We start from the raw sequence: 20823 nt of genomic DNA, 5'->3' as shown, positions 1-20823 counted from the left end.
CTAGTTTTCTAAAAGTCCTTAAGCCATTATTCCTAGGATAAGCAGCATAAAATCTGTTTTACTCTTTGAGATCTTGCCAGATCTGTCCATCAAGCCTGGTATCCTTTTCCTAACAGTGGCCAATCTAGAAATGTGAATCGGGGATTTCAAGGCCTACATTTCTGGCACCCACCTTTCACGTGAATCACGGCTATGGAGGCGCTTTACGATGCCTAACACCACTTCCAGCACCCGCTATGTCTACAGTGGTGTTAGACCTCATAAAGTGCCTCCGTAGCCACGATGCAGGCACCTTTTTTGGGCAGCAATAGCTGCTTACATTTTTGTAATGCTATTTTTTTTTAATGGCATTGTACACTTAAGTTAGGCATCTACCAGCGTCTAACTTAAGGTTCCATTTATAGAATATGGGGCTCGTAATCGAAACGGAAATACGTCTAAAACCTGGCCTAAATCGGCACTTAGACGATCAGTGAGACAAGCCGTCCAAGTGTCGATAATCGAACTGGGTTTTAGACGTATCTATAAATGACTTAGGCCTTCACAGTGCTGCAGTATGCCCAAAGCTAAAAGGAGGAGTGGTGAGGGCGGGGTTTGGGCGGGACGTGGGACGCCCCAGATTTAGTCGTAGAACCGAAAGTTTAACAACACTGCCTAGACGGAACTTGGATGTTCTGACTTAGGCCATTTAAAACCAGGTCCAAGTCACAAAAAGGTATCCAAAGTGACCAGATAACCACTGTAGAGATAAAGTACAGACCCCTACCCCCCCCCCCCCCCACTACATTAAAAATGGTAAATAACCAACTTTATATATCTGCCTCCAGAACATCAGCACCTGACAGCCCGGCATAGGAAAGCTTAGTAGAGCTGCACAGAGGTGGCTTAAGTGGTCTTGGGGGTGGGTTAGTTTACCATGGAGAGGAGGACCTAGGCCCATAAGCCACTCTAACCACTGCATGCATGGTGAAACATGTGCACCCCCCAAAACCCTCCAAACTCTTATGTACTGCCATATAAGTGGCACCTGCAGCCATAAGGGCTATTGGGATGGTAGACAGGTGGGTCTAGTCGGTTCTGGGGGGTGTTTTGGGGGGCTCACCATGACCTATAAGGCTGTTGTGGTGTGAAGTGTATGTGGAACCCAAGTGCCCTGTAAGGTACCCCACTACTCTGGTGCCATGTCTGGGTGTCCAGTCCATCACTTTTTGGGCCCCACCCGCGCGCAAAAGGTCTTTTTCTAGGCGTTTGTGACTTGGACGAATTTACGGATGAAAACGGGGTATAAAGATGGATGACTTAGCGGTCTGGACGATCAGCCGGCTGGAATTACAGTTAGACGATTTGTGAAGAAAAAAAAATGTTGGGCGCATTTTTCAATAATGGACCTTTTCCCATGTCCGACTTTGGACGACTTGCGACTTAGGCCCAAAACGGAATTAGACGTATCTTTTGATTATGCCCCTCCACGGGTCTAAGTACATATTAGCTCCTACCCAGCTTATTAAAAGGGTCCCTAAATTTTTAAAGGCATGTTAACAAATCAACTTCCCCCCCCCCCCTTTTCACTAAACCACAATGGCGGTTATTAGCGCAGGGAGCCGCGCTGCATGCTCCCCGCTGCTCCCAACTCTGTGAGCTTCGGGAGCAGCATTGGGCCATTCAGCGCGGCTCCCTGCGTTAAAAACTGCGTAGTGAAAGAGTGGGGGGAGGGGGCGGGCAAGTGCATGCTGAGAAATGCACATATGTAATTTTCAGTGGTGAACTCTTGTCTATCAGAGAACAGCTTTCCAGCCTAACAACTGTGATCTAAAAAGCTCTGATGTTTCACATCTCCAAACTGCTTTAACAAACGTAGCTGTAATCTTTATAATGAAAGTGCGGTTGTACCAGTCAACCAAAATGCCCCACAGAAAATGTGTATCCATTTTAAAGTTTGCATTACCCCTTTTGTTATTAACATGGATGAACGAACGAACCGTGCGCCTCGGAGGAATAGAAGTCAATCATGGATTAGTCATGGAAACTTGGCTTCACCCTTCTAATCTTTCAAGAATAATGAAATTGCTAAACGAAGGTGTAAAAATGCCTGTTGGAAATTAGCAGCGCGTTCATCTCTTTGCTTTGATCGTAACGCGAGCGCGTGAAGGAGAGAACGAAAGGGAACAAAATGAAAAGAGAAAGGAAGAGTTTCAAAGCGGAGAGTGTTTTCTTCAGAGGCGTAAATACACAAGAATGGTTTGTCTTATTGAAAGTCAATTGCGCACACCACTGAATACTTCCTCCGAGTTACGCTTTCATGTTGATCAATAAACGTATCGCCGGTAGTAAATGCCAGACAAGAGCCGGTAAAGGCCAACTCCACTGTGTGGTAGCAGGTTCATTAATGTTCTTGTCAATAGAAAATCTGACGGGCTCCCACTCTAAATGAACACGCAACAGAGCTGAAAACCACGTCTCTTCGGCAAATATTGCCAAGAGAATCAGTAGCAAAATATAGGAAATACCATGCAATCTCTGTAGTAGGACAGTCATCATATGCACTGAGACCGAGTAGATTAGCAGCCAGTGAAACTAGAAATCTCGTTTTCCATGAGGGACAAACTTGGGGGCCATTTTCATCAAAAAGCTGGCCAGCGCTATCCCCAGCAAGGGTCTTTCCTGCACGTTGAAGCCACCGATCCCTCTGAGCTGAGCAGGAGTTCTCCAACTCTCTTCTAATCAACATTACACAAAAGGAAAAAAGACGCCTCCAAATAATACAAAACACGGCCGTTAAACTCATCCACAACGGTAAAAAATCTAATCATGTCACCCCTCTACTGATCAACTCCCATTGGCTCCCAATTACCGTATTTTCACGCATATAACGCACGCGTTATACACGATTTTACAAACCGAGTATAACCATGCGCGTTATATGTGTGAGCGCATTATACACATTTTTTTTTTTCAGTGCGATCCGACATCCCCCCTGTGAACCGGCATCCTCCCCCCCGCTTGCGTCATCCCCCCTCCCCCGCGATCCTACATCCCCCCAGCACCGCAAAGACATTGGTCGCTTACCTGATTGGGCACCGGCACCAGCACCAATGCACAGGACGTGCCAGTGCCCGAAGATCCTCCCTCGTTGGGCTGGGCTGGGCTGGGCTGGGCTGGGCTGGGCGGTGCGAGGGAGATCCTCCCTCTTCCCTGTGCCGGGCTGGACCGGACTTTGAGCATTTGCGCATGCTCAAAGCCTTCTGGTCTCGCTCTCTCCGAGATTCTATCTCGGAGAGAGCGAGACCAGAAGGCTTTGAGCATGCGCAAATGCTCAAAGCCCAGTCCAGCCCAGCACAGGGAAGAGGAAGGATCTCCCTCGCACCGCCCAGCCCAGCCCAGCCCAGCCCAGCCCAACGAGGGAGGATCTTCGGGCACTGGAAATGGCAGTTGTAGTCCACTCAGGATTTTGTAGACTTCAATCCTATCTCCCCTCAGCCGTCTCTTTTCCAAGCTGAAGAGCCCTAACTGTTTTAGTCTTTCCTCATACGAGAAGAGTTTCATCCCCTTTATTATCTTGGTCGCTCTTCTTTGAACCTTTTCTAGCGCCGCTATATCTTTCTTGAGATAAGGAGACCAGAACTAAACGCAATACTACAAATGAGGTTGCACCACGAAGCCATACAGGGGCATTATAACATTCTTAGTCTTATTAACCATCCCTTTTCTAATAATTCCTAGCATCTGGTTTGTGTTTTTGGCTGCCGACCATATTGTCTACAATGACATCCAGAACTTTTTCAATGGAAAATCATGCCACACTTCACAAGCATCATATATATTCCCATTTCTTGGATATATGTAGAACAGTCTCTACTTTTGCAGATTCTATTCTAAAATAGTAACATGTATTTGTGTTTTTTTTCTACCGCTCTACCAAGAAAGCTCAGAACGGTTTACATGAATTTATTCAGGTACCCAAGCATTTTCCCCTGTCTGTCCCAGTGGGCTCACGATCTATCTAATGCACCTGGGGCAATAGGGGGGGATTAAGTGAATTACCCAGGGTCACAAGGAGCAGCATGGGTTTGAGACCGCAACGCCAGGGTGCAGAGGCTGTACCTTTAACCACTCGTCACATTCTCCCATAGTAAATGACCTAAGTGGTCCATCCAGTCTGCCCAATAGTCACACGCATTATTAATTCACGATTAATGCTAGTGGAACTTGACGCATCCTAACCTGGACGTTCTACTCTGATTCGTACATCGCTTCAAGAATCCTCCTTCACGTGTACTTACGCAGTACAATTGATAACAACTTCAGAACCACGTTGCATTCAAATTGGGTTATGGATCTTCAGTGTCCACTAGACACAGCTCGGAACCCGGACAGTTGTTATTACTAATCCTTTAGACATTTCTTTCAGAGTAGGCCAGGTTAAAACCGTAGCAAAATCCCGTCTTATCTGTTTGCAGCAAGCGCAGAAATGCTCACTGGGAAAGACTGCAAAAGTGATTTACACAGTGTACAGTACTTTGTAATCCCCAGAATAATCAGACATTGCAACACTACTAATAACCTTTCAATACATCATGATATCATTCTCCAAGGTGACAGTCTAATTTAAGGTAACTGACCGAGAGAGCTGCGGGTAGTTATTTCTGATAAAAAAAAAATAAAAGGGAGCGGCTTGCCTGGTAGAAACATAGAAAAATGACGGCAGAAAAGGGCCATAGACCATCAAGTCTGCCCACACTAAAGATCCACTTCCCTAAATTTATCTTCCTAGATATCCTATATCTCATCAAGTCTGCCTATTCTGATGACCCTCCCCCCACTTTTACCCTCTTAGAGATCCCACATGCGCATCCCATTTATTCTTGAACAAAAGTGTAAACATTTTTCCATATCACGCCTGAAATTCCATTCCATAATACTACCAAAAAGCAGGATTTTCTAGTCAAAACCTATTTCACGATCCCACTTTTCCGCACATCCAGTAACATGCAATTCTCAGATCTTAAAGATCTCCCTGGATTGTACTACCGTATGCGTATGTGTTTTGTTTATTGAAAGGAACTTTTAATCGTTATTATGCAAAGACAGCACTGTTCTGTACGAATTTAGTATTAATTATATTTTAATTTTGCTTCAACCCTGCCCAAACTCCATCCCCTTGTAGTCTATACATAGCGCTGGCTTACACGTGCAAACACCAGCATTCTCAAATCAGGTTTTACATGTGTGTTGGATATTCTTACAGAAATATTGGTATTTACACATATAAAGGCCATTCTTTGTTGTTTGGCAGAAATGTTCTGAATAGGTGGGTGTTATCAAACATAGAAACATAGAAATTGACGGCAGAAAAGGGCCATAGCCCATCGAGTCTGCCCATACCAATGACCCACTCCCTGATTCTTACTCCCCTATAGATCCCACATGAATATCCCATTTTCTCTTAAAATCTGACACGCTGTTGGCCTCAATCACCTGCTGAGGCAGCTCGTTCCAATGATCGACCACCCTTTCGGTGAAGAAGTACTTTCTAGCATCACCTTGAAATTTCCCTCCCCTGATTTTCAGCGAGTGTCCTCTGGTTACCGTGGGCCCTGTAAGACTGAAGATATCATCTTTCATCTCTATACCTAATATACCTAAAGGTCTCAATCATGTCCCCCCTCTCTCTTCGCTCCTCCAGTGAGTACATCCGCAGTTCTTTTAACCTTTCTTCATACGTGAAATCCCTGAGCCCCAAGACCATCCTGGTAGCCATTCGCTGAACCGACTCAACTCTCAACACATCTTTCCGGTAGTGTGGTCTCCAGAATTGAACACAATACTCGTGATGAGGTCTCACCATGGATCTGTACAGTGGCATTATAACTTCAGGTTTTCTGCTGACAAAACCCCTACGGATGCAGCCCATCATTTGTCTTGCCTTGGACGAAGCCTTCTCCACATGATTGGCAGCCTTCATATCATTGCTAATGATCACTCCTAAATCACGTTCCACCGTAGTCCTGGACAAGGTTTCACCAATTAGTGTGTAAGTTCTGTGTGGATTTTTTTTTGCCTAGGTGCATTACTTTACATTTTTTAGCATTGAAGCCTAACTGCCAAGTTGATGACCACTGTTCTAGCTGCCGTAGGTCCTGCGTCATAAAGTCAGGCACACTGCTTTTGTCTACTATGTTGCATAGTTTGGCGTCGTCGGCAAACAGTGATACCTTTCCTCTAAGCCCTTGGGTCAAATTTCCTATGAATAAATTGAATAGAATCGGCCCTAAGACGGAGCCCTGAGGTACTCCACTCGTCACTGCTGACGTTTTGGAAGGGGTACCGTTCACCATCACCCTCTGAAACCTACCATCTAGCCAATCCCTTACCCATTTAGTAAATGTATCCCCTAATTCCATTGATTTTAGTTTGTTCAGCAGCCTGTGGTGTGGGATGCTATCAAAAGCTTTGCTGAAGTCCAAATATATCACATCCAGGGACTCCCCGGCATCCAGATGACTGGTCACCCAGTCAAAGAAGCCAATCAGATTAGTTTGGCAGGACCTTCCCCTGGTAAATCCGTGTTGATGTGGATCACGTAAATTTTCTTCGTCTAGAATTTTGTCAAGATTCTGTTTGATCAGTGTTTCCATGAGTTTGCACACTATGGATGTAAGACTCACCGGTCTGTAATTTTCTGTCTTTGTTCTGCAGCCCTTTTTGTGGAGTGGAATTACGTTAGCTGTTTTCCAATCTAGGGGTACTTTTCCCGTGCGCATGGAAAGATTGAAGAGCACGGATAGTGGTTCAGCCAGAAATTCACTCAGCTCTCTGAGTACCCTGGGGTGTAGATTGTCTGGTCCCATGGCTTTGTCTACTTTGAGTCTTGAAAGTTCATGGTAGATGCTACTGGGTGTAAACTCGTAATCATGAAACAGGCCATTTTGGCTGTCTCTTATCTGTAGTTGTGGACCAGCTACCGGTGCTTCACAGGTGAATACTGAGCAGAAGTATTCGTTTAGCAGTAGTATCAGAATCTGCGTAGTTTCCATCTGATTGCCTAAGGCGTTCTATCCCATTTTTGTTTCTCTTCCTGTCGCTAATGTACCTGAAAAAGGATTTGTCCCCTTTTTTAATGTTCCGTGCTAGATCTTCCTCTGTTCGAAGTTTGGCTTCCCTGACTGCCTGTTTGACAGCCTTAGATCTGGCCAGATAGTCTTCTTATGCCTCCTTTTTCCCAAGATGTTTGTAGGTGATAAATGTTTCTTTTTTCTTTTTAATGAGGTCCGAAATTTCCTTGTTGAACCATTGTGGTTTTTTGTTTCTCCGGCGTTTGCTTACCGTATTTATGTAGCGGCTAGATGCTTCATTCAGGATGGATTTTAGATTTGACCACATAGTTTCCGGATTGTCAGTTTCTGCATGGTTTTGCAGCTCCTGATGGACAAAGTCTCTCATGTGGTCGAAATCTGCGCCCCTAAAGTTGTGTTTGATTTAGAGAAGCCTTTCTTGAGGTTAAGCCATACCATGTTGTGGTCACTGGAGGCCAGCGTGTCTCCCACTGATACTTCCGAGACACTGTCTCCATTTGTGAGTACCAGGTCTAGTATTGCTTTTTCCCTGGTGGGCTCTAATATCATTTGTTTGAGTTATGCACCCTTAATGGAGGTTAATATTCTTCTGCTACCACTCGTAGTTGCTGAGAGGGTGTTCCAGTCTGCATCTGGCATGTTGAAGTCGCCTAACAGTACTGTGTCACCGCGCAAAGTGATGTTCTCTATGTCCTCAATCAATTCTTTGTCTTTGTCTTCCTGTTGTCTTGGAGGCCTGAGGTAAAGGCCTGAGGTAAAGGCACACCGAGGTAAAGGCATTTTTCATTCCCTCTGGCCAGGTTTACCCAAAGTGATTCAAGTATCAAGTTTGTTAAAATTTGATGAAACGCTAATCAAAATTCTAAGCGTTTAACGATTAAAAAATTAGAATGGGGAAAAATTAACATAGCCAAGGAAGGGTGGGAGGCGGGGATTATTTCTGTTTTAGGTTGGTTCTAGGGTATTTACATTTGGGAGTTGGTGATTGGATGTGAAGGTATCATTAATTAGAATTGGGTATGTTTTTTTTTTTGTGTGTGTGTGTTTTGTGTTTTATTGAATAATCATTGGGTGGGTGGTTGGGGGAAAATGGTTAATTAGAAACATGTAAGTTGAATGTGCTTTTATTGTTACATTTTTTGTATTGCACTATTGAAGTTTTAAAAATCAATAAAGAATTTTTAAAAAATACCCAAAAAACCAAAACATAACTTACAAGAAAACAAAAGGATAATAGGGGGAAATACAATTTTGAAAAGAAAAGAGTAAAATTAGGATTAAAAACAAGAGGGCAATGGGAGAAATCATATCAATGTTGAATGTGATTATTACAGAATTCGGTAGGGAGGACCCAGAGATATTTAGCATTCATATGCGTCTTTGAAGAGGAAACTTTTACGGCTCCTTTTACAAAGGTGCGCTAGCGTTTTTAACGCACGCACCGGATTAGCACGTGCTGAAGCGCGCGCTAGCTGAAAATCTACCGCCTGCTCAAAAGGAGACGGTAATGGCTAGTATGTACGGCAATTTAACGCACGCCATTCCGCGCGTTAAGGTCCTAGCGCGGCTTTGTAAAAGGAGCCCTTATCTAAATTTTTCTCAGACCTTAAGTGTGAAGGTGACGAGTTCCAGCAGACAGAGGTAGAGAAACGTATCTTTTGCTTTATCAAATGCCTCAGTAAAGATGTAGATGACGATAAAGGTATCACAGTAGAATGCAGTACCGTGCATTTGATTTTTTGTCATTTTCCCGTGTCCACCATAACACTGCGCTGCTTTGCTTTCTCGTTTCAGACGGACGCAGCTCTGATGTACGATGCAGTTCATGTGGTCTCAGTGGCTGTCCAGCAGTTCCCACAGATGACAGTCAGCTCATTGCAGTGCAATCGGCATAAGCCGTGGCGTTTCGGCGCACGCTTCATGAGTCTGATTAAAGAGGTATGCCGCGTTAATGCATCATCATGCAATTGTGACTTTTTTTTTTTTTTCTTTGCGCAGAGTTTGATACATTTTGAAAGCAAAATTGCCTGCTTACATCAACTTTGGTAATTATGATTAAAATGCAGCCTTGCTCTTTAGGATGTACGCGATTAAAATGAGTCCTGACATTTGAATATGCAAATGCATAGTAGTATGGTATGTCAAATGATGCAAAGTTATAAAAATTTTTTAAAATGCTGACGTACCTACAGCGAACAAAGATCTAATTTTGCAACCAGTGTTCCCAGTAAAGTTTCTGCACTATATACCCTGTCCAAAAACCCAGTTGAGAACTGTGTGAAACTTTAAGCAACTCTAAATACTGAATTAATTGCTGGACCTTAATTCTCCCTGCTAATTTCATTTAAAAAAGTGGGATACTTGCAACCGGTCTGTAATCTGACGGGGCTTTGCGATCACTACCTTGAGTTTTCAGACTAGGGGTAAATACAATCTCTCCCAACTCCTGAAGGCACAAATCCTCCTCAAAAAATTCTGTCAATAGTGTAAACAGCCAACTAATGAAATCTGAAGGAGGTGAATGAAACAGATAGAATGGACATACATTCAACACAATATGGGTCTTTCACAATAACCATAAAGAGGTTTGCATATCTGCTAGGAATGATAAAGAAGTGGATCACAAACAGATCGGAGAAGGTTATCATGCTGCTGTACCGGGCCATGGTGCGCCCTCACCTGGAGTACTAGGTACAGCACTGGTCGCCGTACATTAAGTTTGTGATCCATTCCTAGCAGATACTACTCGAAAGAGTCCAGAGAAGAGCGACTAAGATGGTTAAGGGGCTGGAGGAGTTGACGTACAGAGAAAGATTATAGAAACTGGGCCTCTTCTCCCTCGAACAGAGGGGATTGAGAGGGGACATGATCCCCTTCTTAATCATCCTAGCATTCTGTTTGCCCTTTTCGCCACCGCCGCAAATTACGCAGACGACTTCATCGACTTGTCGACTAGTACTCCCAAGTCTCTTTCCTGGGGGGAGGGGGGGTGTCTCTCCAAGTACCACCCCGGACATCTTGTATTCATGTGTGAGATTTTTGTTACCGACATGCATCACCTTACACTTATCCACGATGAATCTCACACAGAATAATGATAAAAGAGCTCATATATACAATCCTGTATGCCATTGCAATTTCCTGGTGCTCTGTATAATAAAATACAGCATGATTCCCCTCGTAGTGATTCGTCCACTATAGAGCATGCTAAAATCTCAAGCTCTGGGGTACTCGGTAAAACAATTAATGTAACCTCAAAAATAGAATCTAATATAATAAAAGGCTAGCCGCACATGTGCACTCCCGCTGCGTGTACCGGTTTTCCGTGAGCTATAGGGACCGCAGGTAGGAGTGCGCATCCGCGCTTAGGGTTCTGTTTATTGTTCGGTCTGGCCTGCTCCCTGTTCGCCTTGCCGTATTGTACTTTTAAGTTGAAAGATGTGGTGGTGGCTCCTCTCACGATCCCCGCCTGCATCGGATTTCCGACGCAGGTGGGGATCATGAGAGGAGCCGCCGCTGCGTCTTTCAACTAAAAAGTACAATATGGCAAGGCGAGCAGGGAGCAGGCCAGACCGAAGCTTCAAATTTCTCCCCAATGTCGGCTTCAGGCGGCGCGGAGGCTGTCGGCTTCTGATGGCCGCGCGAATCTCCTCAGTGTCTCTCCCGGATGTCGGCTTCAGGTGGTAAGAGATTGGGAAGCTACGCTTTGGTGGGGGAAGTGGCGGGTGAGCTAGAGAGGGAGGGAGCAACAGCCGGCCAAGGTGAGGGCCTTTCTCTGCAGCAGGAACTCTTCAGCCCCATCATTGCCTGAATCCCTCTGTTCCCTCTGGGCTTTTCACTCCTCCATGCCCCAGTTTCTCCAGCAGGTCCGCTCCAGCTGTCTCATTCGTCCACCTCTGGGGAGTTAGCAACGCCCTCGCTGTCCTCACATCTCCCACCAACATTCCCCAGTCTCTCCTTCATTCCCATCGGGGGGGGGGGGAAGGAAGGGAGGCCTACTTCTGGACAGGGGGACAGGAAAGAGGTGCTGATGGACAGGGGAACAGACAGGGGGGAAAAGGGGAGGGGGAAGGAAGGGAGGCCTACTGCTGGACAGGGGGACAGGAAAGAGGTGCTGATGAACAGGGGAACAGACAGGGGGGGAAGAGGGGAGGGGGAAGGAAGGGAGGCCTACTGCTGGACAGGGGGACAGGAAAGAGGTGCTGCTGGACAGGGGGGAGATAAAAAAAGGGAGAAGGACTGCTGTTGGATAAGGGGAGCAGTGAAGGGGTGGTGGTGGACACAGGGAAGGTAAAAGGAAGGGAGAATGGGTGGACTGCCTAGGAAAAATAAAGACACAAAGAAAGACAGAAATACAGAAAGCGGCTAAGGAGAGAGAGAGAGAGGAAGAAATAAACACAGACACACATACATATATTCTAGCACCCGTTAATGTAACGGGCTATAACATTAGTTTATTAATAATAGTCAAGCCACTCTTAGCTTCCTCTTTTCTATGGAATTGGAAAATCTCTTTATCAAGTGGACATAATTCATTTAAAATAGGATTATCTGCAATCTTAATCCAAGTTTCAGTTATGAATACCTGTCCCAAATCTAAAGCCTCAATCTGTTCTCTAATAATTACAGAATCTTTTCAAACAGATCTTGCAGTAAAGCTTAAATGGATTGGATTAATAGTCTGTAATTGTAAAGAATATGTGTCCCGTTTCAGCATTTCTAAGTAACGTGAGCAACTGCACTGATGCTTTGACCCTTTAACTGGTCTGTGGCCTGTCATAGAGTTCATTGGAACAGATGCTGGACATATTATCAAAAGCCATTTCACTGGTTTTACAATAAGGGAAGGTACATTTTGTTTTCTAAAATTAGAACGAATGACTGGAATAGAATTACTTAAATGTACAATGTCTGTCAAACAAAACTATGAAACTTAGAACCATGGCCTGCAATAAAAACCCTAACGTGGCTTCATTAAAAGGGGAACAATTAAAAAAAATAAAAGAAATCAAAAACATGACCATCCTGCTAACATAATCCTACTTAAGGTTAGAAATGAAATATTACAGATGATAAAATAGACATCAATATATTTTTTTAAAAACCCATAAAGATGTATAAAGACATATAAAAAACAAATACAATGGGCTCCTTTTACTAAGGTGCGTTAGCGTTTTTAGCGCACGCAGGAAATTACCGCATGCTACGCTTCTAGAACTAACGCCAGCTCAATGCTGGCGTTAAGGTCTAGCGCTATTTTGCGCGTTAAAGCCCTAGCGCACTTTAGTAAAAGGAGCCCAATCTTTTTTTAACATATCTATCTAATCTAGATGTTGAACTGAACATTTTTTCACCGTATACATAAATGATTAAAACAGCATAAATATTTAGAAAAATCATAATAAATGTGCCTCTTCAGATTAATGTAAACTTTTTTTTTTGCAATGCAGCTTAAAATAATACCTAAAAGATAATTGTAAACTTCATGTGACATCAATAAAAAAATTGATCAAAAAGAAAAAGGAATTATAATTATACACTATCCCCTTCTTTTACAAAGGTGCGCTAAGCTTTTTAGCGCACGATAAACGCTAATGCGTGCATGTTATCCTATGGATGCGTTAGCACACGCATTGATTTAGCGCGCCTTTGTAAAAGAGGGCCTATATTTACCTTACTATAAGGCTGTCTTTAGAAAACAGGTAAACGACTGTAACAGAGAGGTTCTGGCGAGTCCTATTAAAGACTTCTTCAACAAATCTCTGAAGACAGGAGTGATTCCTGGGGATTGGAAGAGAGCGGATGTGGTCCCTATTCATAAAAGTGGTCACAGGGACGAAGCGGTGAGCCTCACTTCAGTTGTTGGAAAAATAATGGAAATGTTGCTGAAAGAAAGGATAGTGTACTTCCTTGAATCTAATGGGTTACAGGATCCGAGTCAACATGGCTTTACAAAAGGTAAATCATGCCAAACGAACCTGATTGAATTTTTTGATTGGGTGACCAGAGAGCTGGATCGAGGACATATGCTAGATGTAATTTACTTGGATTTCAGCAAAGCCTTTGATACAGTTCCTCATAGGAGGCTGTTGAACAAACTTGAAGGGCTGAAGTTAGGACCCGAAGTGGTGAACTGGGTCAGAAACTGGCTGTCGGACAGACGCCAGAGGGTGGTGGTTAATGGAAGTCGCTCGAAGGAAGGAAAGGTGAGTAGTGGAGTCCCTCAGAGATCGATGCTGAGGCCAATCCTGTTCAATATGTTTGTGAGTGACATTGCTGAAGGGTTAGAAGGAAAAGTGTGCCTTTTTACAGATGATACCAAGATTTGTAATAGAGTAGACACCGAAGAGGGAGTGGAAAATATAAAAAAGGATCCGCAAAAGTTAGAGGAATGGTCTAATTCCTGGCAACTAAAATTCAATGCAAAGTAATGCATTTGGGGATTAATAATAGGAAGGAACCGTATATGCTGGGAGGAGAGAAGCTGATATGCACGGACGGGGAGAGGGACCTTGGGAGATAGTGTCCGAAGATCTAAAGGCAAAAAAACAGTGTGACAAGGCAGTGGCTGCTGCCAGAAGGATGCTGGGCTGTATAAAGAGAGGCATAGCCAGTAGAAGGAAGAAGGTGTTGATGCCCCTGTACAGGTCATTGGTAAGTCCCCACTTGGAGTATTGTGTTCAGTTTTGGAGACCGTTTCTGGCGAAGGATGTAAGAAGACTTGAGGCAGTTCAGAGGAGGGCGACGAAAATAATAGGAGGCTTGCGCCAGAAGATGTATGAGGAGAGACTGGAAGCCCTGAACATGTATACCCTAGAGGAAAGGAGAGACAGGGGAGATATGATTCAGACGTTCAAATACTTTAAGGGTATTAACGTAGAACAAAATCTTTTCCAGAGAAAGGAAAATGGTAAAACCAGAGGACATAATTTGAGGTTGAGGGGTGGTAGATTCAAAAGCAAAGTTAGGAAATTCTACTTTACGGAGAGGGTGGTGGATGCCTGGAATGCGCTCCCGAGAGAGGTGGTGATGAAGAAAACAGTGACGGAATTCAAAGAAGCGTGGGATGAACACAGAGGATCTAGAATCAGAAAATAATATTAAATATTGAACTAAGGCTAGTACTGGACAGACTTGCACAGTCTGTATATGGCCGTTTGGGGGGGGACTGGAGAGGGCTACAATGGCTGGAAGGGTGTAGATGGGCTGGAGTAGGTTTTGACGGAGATTTCGGCAGTGGGAACCCAAGCACAGTACCGGGTAGAGCTTTGGATTCTTGCCCAGAAAAAATAAGCCCTAATTGAAACAACTAACGCTGAATTTTAATAATCGGCAGTAGAGGTTTCTACTGTGAGCTCCAATGCTCATAGAATTCCGACCCATGGTAGATTCCTCTATCATTCTTATTTCTAATCTTAATGTATATTTTCTGTAAACCGCTTAGAACCTAACGGATGTAGCGGTATATAAGAAATAAATTACATTACAATAAATTACATTACATTACATTTAGTAAAAAGAGCCCTAAGGCACGTGCGGGATTTCCCACGCTGTGTAGAAATGAGCGTTGATTTAGCAACCCTTATTTTTCGATACATCAATCAAGTGTTTTCTTCCACAAAGTTTCAAGATGATGACCTCACTTGACGAAATAAATGTACCCCTGAGGCAGGCTCTTTGAGCTGAAACACGGACTATGGGCTCCTTTTACTAAGGTGCGCTTGCGTTTTTAGCGCACGCAGGATTTTAGCGCGTGCTACACCGCGCGCTACTTGGCTAGAACTAACGCCGGCTCAATGCTGGCATTAAGGTCTAGTGTGCGCGGCAATCAGCACGCGCTATTCCACGCGTTAAAGCCCTAACGCAGCTTTGTAAAAGGAGCCCCATGTTGGGTCAATTTTCATCAATAAAGTAGATTTGGAAGAATTTGTTCAGCATTGAGATTTCTTTTTGTGAATATTTGGCATTGTCTTGACCACAATTAACTTTACCGGTTAAATCAATGTACAGCGCTGGCTGGTTAAGTTAATTTCCACTGGTCCATCTCCACTTTTCTGAATCCTGTTTGTTTATCGTGGTGTTTTGTGCCCTTGCTTTTTTGGTGTTTTCTCCCCATTTACTACTCAGCAAAAGCGTAAGATTACAGTAAGTAGCAAAATATGTGCTATCGTGTTTTCTGATCATTTATTTCACTATTAACCTCAGCCTTACATTTTTGCTTGGTTAAAATGTTTTAATTGGTTTTAAATTGCATTGTAATTGGTTGTACCATTAGAAACCAATTAAAAAAACCTCATTTATAAAAAAAAATAAGCGCTGCTAGGGGGTGGTGCCTAGTGGCACTGAACCCAGAAGTGGGTATGTTTAGGGTCGGCACCGGACTTCTGCTTCACTAGGCGCCACTGGCCGTGATTCTGCAAGGACCCTGGGCGCCAGAAATGTGGGCTTGTAAAACCCTGGCCTGGGGTCCTTGCTAACCACGTTTCTGTTAACGGTTAACACTTCATCAATGTTAAATCAGCTTACATTGACGATCACAACATTTCACTTTTTCGCGGTTTGATTCATTAATTTGGTGCCAATCAACTCTTTAATAGAGTTCGTCTCACTTTTCCTCCACCATCGACAAAAATTATTATTAATATAGTTCACGCCATTCACATTTTACGTATTCCACTTACTCTAAGCACTTTCGTTCTTGTTAGTACCTTCAATCACATATTAGACACACTTTTTACATATCCCACTTCCTCCACGTTTTGCTCCATCACATGTTACATACACTTACATAAATGTTCATGTCAATAGGACCCCTGAGGAAGGCGTGTTCGCCAAAACACAGACCGTGAAGCGTCCTTTTTCTTCATGTTTTATGTGGATTATCACTGATTGGATTTTGGATGCAACAAATCTATCAAGATTGTCAGTCTGCACTTTGGATGTAATAAACTGGTACGCCGTCAATAGCGCGCAGGACATTGGCACGCCGACAATTCCGCTCCGTCAAATGCATGCACCGACAAGTGTGTGCATGAACAGAGGGGAATTGTCAAGGCGGAAATTTAAGTATAGTGGGGGGGGGGGGGGTTATGTGAGATAATAAAATTTGCAGATGACACCAAACTATTTAGGGGAGCTCGGACTAAAGAGGACTGTGAGGAATTGCAAAGGGACTTGAACAAACTAGGAGAATGGGCAACAAAATGGCAAATGAAGTTCAACGTTGAGAAATGTAAAGTATTGCATGTGGGAAGCAGAAACCTGAGGTACAACTATACGATGGGAGGGATGTTATTGAATGAGAGTACCCAAGAGAGGGACTTGGGGGTAATGGTGGACAGGTCAATGAAGCCGACGGCACAGTGCGCAGCGGCCGCTAAGAGAGCGAATAGAATGCTAGGTATAATCAAGAAGGGTATTACAACCAGGACGAAAAAAGTTATCCTGCCACTGTATCGGGCGATGGTGCGCCCACACCTGGAATACTGCGTCCAGTTTTGGTCGCCATACCTTAAGAAGGATATGGCGTTACTCGAGAGAGTTCAGAGAAGAGCGACACGTCTGATAAAAGGGATGGAAAACCTTTCATACGCTGAGAGATTGGAGAAACTGGGTCTCTTTTCCCTGGAGAAGAGGAGACTTAGAGGGGATATGATAGAGACTTACAAGATCATGAAGGGCATAGAGAGAGTAGAGAGGGACAGAAAGAGAGAGAGAAAGGGAGACAGAGAGAAATATATATATAGAGAGAGAGAGAAAGGGAGAGAGAGAGAGAAAGATTGGAGAAACTGGGACTCTTTTCCCTGGAGAAGAGAAGACTTAGAGGGGATATGATAGAGACTTACAAGATCATGAAGGGCATAGAGAGAGGTAGAGAGGGACAAATTCTTCAAACTTTCAGAACATAAAAGAACAAGAGGGCATTCAGAAAAGTTGAAAGGGGACAGATTCAATACAAATGCCAGGAAGTTCTTCTTTACCCAACGTGTGGTGGACACCTGGAATGCGCTTCCAGAGGACGTTATAGGGCAGAGTACGGTACTGGGGTTTAAGAAAGGACTGGACAATTTCCTGCTGGAAAAGGGGATAGAGGGGTATAGATAGAGGATTACTGCTCGGGTCCTGGACCTGTTGGGCCGCCGTGTGAGCGGACTGCTGGGCACGATGGACCTCAGGTCTGACCCAGCAGAGGCATTGCTTATGTTCTTATGTTCTTATGGGGTTGCAAGAAAAATTGTGTCAGCATTGAACACCCCCCCCCCCCTCAAACAGACTGCGAGTGTTTGGGGGGGTTCCCCCACACCCCATCCCGCTCAGAGCGTAAAATGCCTTGTAAGTCTAAGTCACGCATGAGTTGTAAGCTTAGTGGAGAGGGGGGTTCCCCCCACACACCCTCAACCAGAGTGTGAGTGTTTGGGGGGGGGTTCCACACACACAACCTCAGATCGCAAAAAGAAAGGAATATGGCGGCACGCACTTGTCCTGCATGCAAATGTCAGGGCGGAATTGCCGGCGCGCCAATGGCATGCGCTCTTTTGACGGGTCACCAATAAATTTTTGCAAATAAACCAAGATCAAAAGCATCTCTTTCCACAGCCTCTTTTGTTGTGGATTTTGGACTTCACATCTGCTGTGGAAACATTAGGGTCATCTTTCTTTTGGGATCGACACACAGCAGGAACCTTTTTTCCTGGGTATTTGCTGCAGCAGGCGCCACTTATAAAATCAGCCCCTAGGGGTGGGGTTTCCGGATTTCCTCTTTGAAAAAAAAAGAGGACGCCTGGCCCCACCCTATTCTTGCTCCAGCCCTGCCCCATTCCTCTCTTAGCCCAAACCCCCCCCCCGAACCTCCCCGAGCTCGAAGGCCGCATTTGGAAGCCTTCGCGCGTGCACGGACATCGATGCAATGATGTCACACGCATGCGCGTGTGTGTATGACGTCATCATGGTGACGGCCGCGCATGCGCACAGGCTTCCAGACGCGGCTTCCGAGCTCAGGACTTCCAAAACCCGGACAAACCGCCAGGTTTTAGAAGTCCCTCTGGGTGCCTGGACAGTCCTCTAAAAAGAGGACATGTCCAGGTTTTCCCGGACATCAGGTAACCCTACCTCAGTGTAGAGAGTTACGCGGGGACAGAAATCCCTCCCATCCCCACCCGTCCCTGCCATGATCCTCTCCATCCCCACAAGGATCCTCTCTGCCCCCACCCGTCCCCACCCGTCCCCTCTCCATCCCCACTCTGTCCCCGCCCGTTCCCATCAGGATCCTCTCCGTCCCCACCCATCCCCGCAAGGAATTACCTCCATCCCTGCCCGTCCCCATAAAAAGCAGCAATTACTTCTGACAGGATCATCAATTCCAGTTTCTTTTGTGTTTGCGCTGCTGTTTTCCTTGTGGAATCTCTTTGGTGGAACCCTTTTTTTGCTTTCTGTTCAGGTAATTAACTTATAAACCCCCTCTTTTACTAAGGCTGACGTGTCCATTATATTATATGGACGAACCCTGCTTCCAAAGCTTTCCATCCTCGTGGGAGTTCCATTGGCTAGAGGGGGGTCCCCGTGGGAGTCTCGTGGGTTAGGGGGGAGATTCCCACGGGATTCCCGCGATCCCCGTTCCCGTGCAGACCTCTACCTCAGTGTGCTCCATCTAGGGGCCCAGTTATAGAATTAAATCCAGGATATTGAACTTGATGAACCTTGGTTTGATAAGTTCATTCATATCCCACACTGCGGAGGAGAGGAATAGTTACAGCGTATTACATCACTAGGACTTTGAGGTGTCCTGGAGGGAGGTGTTCAGGAGACTCATTTTATATTTATTTATGCCTAGCAATGGGCTGAGAAGGAGATGTTTTGAAACCTGCTGCCCCTGGAGTTCTCGAAGGCCATCAGGGCCTTCTAAATTGCATCAGTGCTATATAATGAGGCTTTTTTGTGGTATTAAAGAAAATATTTCTTCAGGTTTTTTTTTGTGTGTGTGAAAGAATGGCCTGCAAAGCCCTTTTCACTTGTACCTTTTCTCACCAAATCTCTGACTAATGAACTGCTTTGAATCAATTTGCATCATAATGGCTCATTAAAAAGAAATTCACACAAACATTTGCAAGATGCCAAATCTCTATGAAAGTTTGACTACAAAATGTACTTATGCAAAGTGATTTCACACCAGTGTATTCTGAGTGAACAACAGCACAGAACCCTTGAAATCTAGCATTTTTTAAAAAATATGTTCATGGTTTGTTTATGAGAGAGAACTTTCTAGAAACTTCAGGGGTCTTTACCATTCTAAGAGCATTTCATCGAAGGAAGGGGGAGCTCTTTAAAATGGAGAATACCATTCAGTTCTATAGTGCTATTACGTGAACACATTATGGGGCTGATTCTATAATCAACACCTAACTCCTAGATGTCTCTTGGAGAATCGTCAATCAACCGCTAGGCGCCATTAACGGAATCACATCTGGCAGCGCTGAAGCAGGCCTAGGCATCGTTAGGCATCCTAGCGGTAGACGCTGGTGTACTGGGCCAGGGTTTTCCTGGTGGTCCACCCCAGGCACCGTCTCGGTGGGGGCACCAGTGCCCAACCCCCTCTGCACCCTCCCATTCCTTCCCCGCCCCCACACTACCGGGCGCAGATTCCCCTTCCTTCGCCCCTCTATAACGTTTGTGGCATGAGCAGCAACCCCCAACCCTGCTGCTCGTGCCGGCGTCGGCTCTTCCTCTGGCGTCATTTCCTGGACCTGCGCCTGGGAAGTGACGTCAGGGGAAGAGCCGGCGTCGGCATGAGCAGCAGGGTTGGGGTTGCTGCTGGCGCCAGGAATGTTAAAGAGGTACGGGGGAAGGGAAGGGACGTGCATACGAGGCAGGAGGGGGCGAGGAAGGAACAGATGGGGTGGGTGGGTGGGTGGGAGCGGAGAAGAGGTCCCTCCCCCACCATCCCGGGCACCGCTCACCTTCACTACGCCACTGACTCCCCCCCCCCCTCTTTTACAAAGGCGCACTAAGCATCTTAACGCGCACTAAACGCTAATGCGCCCATTATAGTCTTTGGACGCATTAGCGTTTAGCGCACTGCATAATTGGTTAGCGCGCCTTTGTAAAAAAAGACCCCTGGTTGTCCCTACCCGTGCCTACTTTTCAGGTATTTGTATTTCTTTATTTATACCCCATCTTTCCCAAGGCGGGTCACAAAAGAGTACATACACAAACAGAATCACATCCAGTACAAGAAATCGAACATGAATAAAACATAGCAGTGATAATGTAAATCCTGCTAAGATTACAAAGAGGCTACCAGCGCCTCGTGTCAGGGCAGGATTAATTCGTCGAGAGCCCCTAGGCACACAAGTAGACTGGGCCCCTGCCCTCATTCGTTTACCCTTCTTTTTTCCTTCTTTATTTCCACTTGATTTCTCTCTTTCTTTTATTTTAAAATTCAAAACAAAGATTACCATACCAGTGCCAGTGTACAGTTTTTCTTCTATGCAACCTCCAAACATCTCTGAACAAATCCCCCCTTCCTTCCTAGAGGAAGAGATCTTCAGCTGGCAGGGCTTTGGGAAGCCCACCAATTTATATTTTGCATTTGGGTAAGAGGCATGGGGCATCGTACATAGAAACTTTAGTGCCCGTCATTTTATTGGACTAATACATTTCTCACCTTAGCTTTCAGAGGTTAAAACCTCTTTCTTCAGATCAGTAAACTGTACTGCTGTTACATTATTCCTGTCCTGACCTGAGGAAAGGAGTT

The 20823-nt window shown here is 44.9% G+C and overlaps 1 protein-coding gene across 1 annotated transcript in view; it reads left to right on the top strand.

The window, feature by feature from the left end:
• The window catches only part of GRIK2 (glutamate ionotropic receptor kainate type subunit 2), a 1206237-nt gene that overhangs the window by 736901 nt on the left and 448513 nt on the right, over positions 1–20823 (top strand). The window contains exon 7 of the mRNA XM_033936333.1: positions 8868–9011. Within this exon, the coding sequence (XP_033792224.1) occupies positions 8868–9011 (144 nt within the window). The remainder of the gene's footprint in view (positions 1–8867; positions 9012–20823) is intronic.

Source organism: Geotrypetes seraphini, chromosome 3 (assembly GCF_902459505.1).
Source record: "Geotrypetes seraphini chromosome 3, aGeoSer1.1, whole genome shotgun sequence".
In the NCBI taxonomy this organism is placed as follows: domain Eukaryota; kingdom Metazoa; phylum Chordata; class Amphibia; order Gymnophiona; family Dermophiidae; genus Geotrypetes; species Geotrypetes seraphini.
This window is presented reverse-complemented; position numbering and strand designations above follow the sequence as displayed.